Source organism: Phascolarctos cinereus, unplaced genomic scaffold, assembly GCF_003287225.1.
Source record: "Phascolarctos cinereus isolate Bilbo 61053 unplaced genomic scaffold, phaCin_HiC Scaffold_726;HRSCAF=1367, whole genome shotgun sequence".
In the NCBI taxonomy this organism is placed as follows: Eukaryota; Metazoa; Chordata; class Mammalia; order Diprotodontia; family Phascolarctidae; genus Phascolarctos; species Phascolarctos cinereus.
In genome coordinates this window covers 400,645,430-400,652,149 of record NW_027556098.1, presented here as the reverse complement: position 1 = coordinate 400,652,149, position 6,720 = coordinate 400,645,430, and the positions used below count along the sequence as shown (strand labels likewise).

Below are 6,720 nucleotides of genomic sequence, written 5' to 3'. Positions count from 1 at the left end.
TCTGGAGGCCCTTTTAGCTCCTGGAGCTATGATTGCATGAGCCAAAGAGTCTTAAGAGACAGAACCTCAGAGGTCACCTACAACTACCTTCATTTTCTTGATGAGGAAATTGAGGCCTGGACAGGTAAAATGAATTTCCCCGAGGTCATACAGATGGAGACAGAAGCCAGGTCTTCTGACTCAAGACCGCTACTCTTTCTCCTTAACCTCTCATTTCAAGGTTCTGGGCTGACTTTTCCACCTGCAAGAAGTTCCCTTGTGAGAATCACACTGAACAAACCAGAAAGTTTCATTCTTTTAACTTAATGAGTTTTACACAGTGCCGGGCCCCCTTTGCCATGGAACCCTTACAGTACACATTGGCTGGCTGGTTGATATATAAAGGGAGGACACGGTTGTGCCCACTCAGCTGAAAACAGAACACTCAGTCCCCCTCCCCAGGATGGAGTTGGGGTAGGGGGGACGACAATGCCTTTATAGCACAGAGGAGGAGCAAAGAGGCCACCGTCTGGGGCTGAACACACCCCTTCCAGTGCCTCTCTGGAGCACCAGGCTGCCCCCTCCCCAGAACCTGACTTTGTACAGCTGCCCATAAATACCTTTACATAAATACATATTGGACTATATTTCCAGGTAAACAAGGAACCGCCCCCAGAACAGGACAGGCTGGAGCTGTTGAGTAGCCATCAGTCCATTGGTTAGCACCAGATGAAGCCTGCTGGTAGATTGCAGGGAAGAGTTAGAAACAAACATGCCAAGCCCAGAGGCCGTCTCCTTGTTCTCTGAGCATCCTGGAGTACCCTTTATGGGCTGTGGCTGGTGGGAACTGATGGGTGTTCCTTAGAACACAGTTGTCCCTGGTTGAGTCAGTGCCTTTGGGATTGTCCCGTCCAGTCCACCAGCCCAACACTGGGAGCTTAAGATGGACCTTACTGCAGCCATCTCCCCTTGGCCTGAGCCCAAGAAGCTGTCAGTCATCCTCAGGCCTTTTGGAGGGGAATTGAGATCCCAGGAGTGGTGAGTTACATAGCATTGTAGTCACCGTGGCCTCACCAGCAGCATCAGAGAGAACGCTGGTTCAAAAAAATGAATGATGGCTAAGACGGAACCAGTCGACCGGTGGTTTCCCGAGGATTTTTCGTCACTTACATACAGTAACACTGGAAGGATGGGCAGGGCCAGGGAAGGGAGGGTGGGTGGGAATGGAAGACAGAGGTTGGGGGCTAATGTTTTGCTGGCTGTGGGCTGAACCTGGGAGGTGATCTGTAGGATGAAGGACGTGAAGCCACTAATAACAGGAGAAAAGAAAGATAAAATGAGTCTGAGTAGTGATTGAGAAGCCTCTAGGTGTTTAGTGGTATGGGGAAGAAACAGGAGCATCTCGATCATAGTTAGTGCTAAGGTAATGACCCCAGTAAGATGGTGCCCAAGTCCTGAGAGTGAGGCAAGGTTAACAGCCTTCTCTCTACAGAAGACACAGGCCTACAGTGGAGTGAGCTTACGTTGTCTGGGGGTCTCGGTTGGAGGAGAGCTAGAACCTGTAAGTGCTGAGCATCTATACGCTTGTGACTTGAGAAGTGAGCAGACTCTACCAGTTAAGGGGATCAGGGGGTGGCGGGGTGGCTGGGCTGATGTCTTAATGAACCGTATTTAACACCACTTCCCCTGCACTCTGCTCTCAGTGGTCTTGCCAGACACAGGCTACATGTATGTGATAAGTAGGATTGCTGTGAAGACGCCGTCAGACTCAAAGGTGAGTTTCGGAGCTGCAAGGGACCTCAGAAGCCATGGAGTCTTCCCCTACGTTTTATAGATGGGGAAAATGACGCTGAGGGGGGAGGCGAAGCGTTGTGTCCAGGATCGAGTATCTGAGTCTGGCTTTGAACCCAGGTCTGCTCATCTCCAAGCCTGGCTCTCAATTCACTGCACCACCTAGCTGCTACTCAGTAGATTTAGGGCCACTGAACAGTGTCATCTGGCTGAGGGGCAGAGGGAGAAGGGAATGAGCTCAGGCTCTGATAGGCTTGTACCTTCTCTTTGCCTTTTTAACAAGGCCTGGCTTTATGTCATCAGCCCCCTTGGTTCCAGGACAGCAGAAACTTGGGGTACCCGGGGAATCTGAAGCTTCCCCTACCTGGCTCACTCTGCAAACACGTTTGGTTCTAACACTCTCAGGATGTTTAGCAAGCCTCACCCTCTTCCCCATGTCCTAGGCAGACAGACCCAGTGACCAGGGCATCTTGAGCTCATGGTGAAAGACACAAAAGAGACCCAATGCAGATCCGCTTACCTGGGTCCAAGACTTGGGACTTGCTGGCTGGGAGCTGCAGAGGGCCGCCTGAAAAATACCACAACAGAAAGAGAGGGATGGGTAAGCCCCGATGCCTGGCTCGCTAGTGTCTGTACAGGAGGGTCTGCTGTGCTCATTCCCACTCCAGGCAGACCAGTTTAAAAGGGGGTGCAGAGGGCAAAAGTCAACCCCTAAACTGGCAAACATCGCCCCATCACCAAACTCCACCCTGGATCATTGAAAAAACAAGCCTCTCCTCTCCTCATCCCCTGCTTTTTAACATCAAAATCTAGTCAGTATAGGAGAATGGAAAGGATGATGAATTTGGGGCCAGAGGGCCTGAGTTCAAATTCTGAGTCAGCCCCGTAATGCTTGTGTGACCTTCGCCAAATCACAACCTTCCCGGGCCCATTTCTTCATTAAATGAAGGATCGGACGCAACGGCTTCTGGGGGTCCCAGCCCTAAATCTGTGCTCTTATGATCGTGTGGGCTTTCTCTTTGCCTCAGTTTCCTCACTTGTAAAATAAGAGATTGGACTTCCTGGTCTCAGAGGCCCTTTCTAGATCTAGGCTCTAGGTCCAGCCTCCAGACTCGGGCTGCTCCCATGCCTGGAATTCTCTCCCTCTCTTCTCTGCCTCCTGGCTTCTTCAGATCTTAACTAAGATTCCCGGTACGGGCAGCCCTTCCCAGTTCTCCCAGATCTCAGTGGCTGCCCGCTACAAACATCTCCGGTCCATCCTGACCATATCTTGCTTGCACCTGGTTGTCTGCATGTTATCTGCCCTGTTACACTGTGAGCTCCTTGAGAGCAGAGGCTCTCGAGGTTTTGGGGGGGGTTTTTTAACTCTTTTTTTGGGGGGGATTCTAAACACTGCACAGTGCCTTGCATATGGTAGGTGCCTAATAAATGCTTGCTGATTTGACTACTGTTTCCTCATCAGAAATTGAGTAGGTTGGACAATCAGGGCTTCTTAAATTTTTTCCACTCCCGACCGCTTCAGCGTTTCTGAAACGGGGGTTGTGACCAATGGCCTCTGAGTTCCTATGACCCGAGATCTATGATGCTTTGAACTCCATGCAGGCGCGGGAATTAGAGGAGAAGGAAAGGGAAGGGAACAAGCATTTATTATGTACCTGCTATGTACCAGCATCGTGCTAAGTACTTTACTTTGATCCTCACAATGACCCTAGGAGGTAGGTGTTGTTATTACCCTCATTTTACAGTTGAGGAAACTGAGGCAGGAAGGTTAATTGACTTGCCCTGGGTCCCACAGTAAGTGTCTGAGGCTGGATGTGAACTCGGGTCTTCCTGATTCCAGACCCAGTATTCTGTCCACTGTGCCATTAATACCTTCATTTATGCAGATGAAAACACATATAACTAAGACAGCTGAGAGAGTGACTTGTCCAGGGTCACACAGCTAGTATCAGAGGTGAGATCTGAACCCCAGCACTCCATGTGCTATACCACACTGTCTGTGTATGTCTGTGGGTATACTGTAAATATACATACACATGCCAATACCTTGTGCTCACTCCACTGTTTAATCCCTTCCCTTTTCTCCAAGCCCCGCGTCCAATGAAATCCATCAGCTAGGGGGTGCAATGGATAGAGCGCTGGGCTCGGAATCAGAAAGACCTGAATTCAAATCCCGCCTCAGGTACTTCTTAGCTGGGTGACCCTGAGCTTGTCACTTAACCTGTCTGCCTCAGTTTCCTCATCTGTAAAATGGGGATAATACTAGCGCCTACCTTCCAGAGTTGTTGTGAGGATCACATGAGATAGTAATTGTAAAGCTTAGCACACAGTGCAGTGCTACATAGATGTCAGATATCATTAGCGTCGCTATTATTATTACTATTACTGTTATTATCGTGGGCATTCCTACTCAAAGGGGTACAGGCATCATTAGAATGTGTACACATGCCTCTTAATATGATGTCATATGTAAACTATGCATACTGTGCAGACCTAACTCACAGAATTACTGGCGGCAGATTGGCCCTTCCTAAAACTTCAGAAATGAGAGTTACCCTGTTTCTGCGTTTCTTCCCTTGGTGTCCAATAGATTATGGCTGCAATGCCAGATATAACCAGTAGATGTCGCTGCCCTAACATATGATTTCTGTTCGCATCAGTACCCAAAATAACAGATTCCAACTTCCCTCTGCCCTTTGTGGTTATGGCAGCGGTGGTTCTTAACATTTTTGGTGCCAGGGACCCCTTTGGCCAATGGTGAAGCCTGTGGGGCCCATGCTTAGAATCATGGTTTTAAATGCACAAAATAAAATAGCTTTACAAAGATACCAATTATATTCCAATAAAGATGTGATTATCTTCTCACATCCAAGTTCACAGGCCTCCTGAAATCTCTCCACAGACCCCTTGGGGGGGGGGTTAAGAACCCCTGGATCATTGGGTTCTAGATCTAGAACTGGAAGAGATGTCAGAAGCCGTAGAGTTCACCCCCCTCACCTGATGTTTGTTGAGGTCAACAAGCATTCAAGTGCTCGCTACATGCCCAGCACCAGAGATACAAATACAGGCAAAAAGACATCCCCTGACCTCCAGGAGCTTACACTCTCATGCGGAAAGACTGCATAAAAAAGGGCTGAAAGGTAGGTGTAGATTAGGTGATTTGTCTGGGGTCCCATAGGTAAGTAAGTAAGGGTCTGAGGCTGACACTGAATCCGGTGGTCTTGACTCCAAGTCTGCTGTGTGCTACACCATGATGTCTCCTAATGAGGCCAGGAGCTCACTGGTGTGCTGGTTATATGTTAACTACTTACTAGCTTTGTGGCCCTGGACAAGTCACTTAACCCCAACTGCCTCGCTAAAAAAAAAAAAAACCCAAAAACAAACAAACCAAAAAAACCACCATATGGAGCCAGACTCCATTCTCAGTGTCCTTGGATATGTTAACTATCAACCCCTGATCAATTTGCTGTCCTCTGGTCTGGTGGGTAGTACTCTGGACTTGGAGTCTGGAAGACTAGGGTTCAAATATCCCCCAGCTGGGACCATTTACTAGCCGTGTGATTATGGACGTGGCTTTTTACCTTCTCCTCTAAGGCTCCCTTCCCATCTACTCTCTGTATCTTGGATACATGTACCTATTAATGTATATATTGTCTCCCCATTAGAATGTCAGCTACTCAGTTGAGGGGGTGGGGTGGAGAAAAAAAGAAAAAAATATGCTTAATTGGGAAAAAATAATTTTTTCCAAAAAAAAGTAAGCTTCTTAAGGATAGGGATTGTTTTTGCCTCTCTTTATATCCCCGGTGCTTAGCACAGTGCCTAGAACACAGTCATTGCCTGACTGACCTTTCTGAGCCTCAGTTAACAGCCTCATCTGTTCAATGGGGCTAATAACAGTCCCTACTTCACAAGGCTTCTTAGGAGACTTAAATCAGGTAACATATATAAAGTACTTTGCAAACCTTAAAATGCTATAAAAGTGTGAGCTGTTATTATTTTTATTATAATCCAGATGTGCTCCAAATGGGGCTCCCTCAGTGCCCAACCCAGGCTTGCCTTCCGTAGGCTCTTGAGTAAGGAAGGCCTCCCATGCTGGGGAGATGAGCCCATGGGGCCTGGCTGGGGGGAGATAGGGTGGAACAATAGCAAATCCATCCAAATGTCTATAAAATTCACATCTTGCCCAAATCAAAGCCCATCTGCTCTTGTGGGTATTGGCAGGACACTTCACATTCGCCTTGGAGTCCACACAACCCAAGCCAGCTGTTGACAGGATGGGCTCGGGGCTGGGGAGGGGAGGGACTGGGGCTCTAGCCTTCACCAAAGAGCATCCCCAGGCTCTGCAGCTGGGGCAAAGAAGGACAGGACCAAGAAGATGGAAGCGGACGGTTAGGCCTCAGTGTACGGATGGAGAGCCGTGGTGTGGGGGCAATACTGGATGTAGGAATCGGAGGATCTGCTGTTTACTGCAGGTGTGTCTTTGGGCAGGTTCACTTCTCCTTAAGCCCCAGTTTCCTCATCTCTAAAATGGGGTGGTTGGACTCAACCTCTCAAGTCCAGCTCTAAAGCTATGATTCTTTGACCTTTAATTTGCTGCTTACTAGCCATGTGACCTGGGTTCTACAAGTCTATAAAATGATGAATTCTGGGCTGGGCTAGGTAAAAATCCTAGCAAGGAATCACAGATTCAAGTCCAAACTTTGCATTTTAGAGATGCAGAAACTGAGGCACAGAGAGGTTTTTTAAGTGACTTTGACCAGAGGCACACAGTTATATATCCCTGGTGGGATTTGAACCTAAGTCTTCCTGACTCCAAGTCCAGGAATCTCTAAGGCCCCTTCCTGTTATATTCTGACCCAGAATCTGGAGACCTGGGTTTGAATTGCAAGGAGAGACACTAGCTCTGTGACTATGAGCAGGTCACTTGTATCCCTGGTGCCTAGTATTTAG

General features: G+C 48.2%; 1 protein-coding gene across 1 annotated transcript in view; it reads right to left on the bottom strand.

Annotated features, from left to right (window-relative positions):
* Positions 1 to 283: 283 nt before the first annotated feature.
* The window catches only part of MEGF6 (multiple EGF like domains 6), a 370,100-nt gene continuing 363,663 nt past the window's right edge, over positions 284 to 6,720 (bottom strand). The window contains 2 exon segments of the mRNA XM_020975509.2: positions 284 to 1,288; positions 2,291 to 2,338. Of these exon segments, the coding sequence (XP_020831168.1) occupies positions 1,224 to 1,288; positions 2,291 to 2,338 (113 nt within the window). The 3' untranslated portion in view covers positions 284 to 1,223.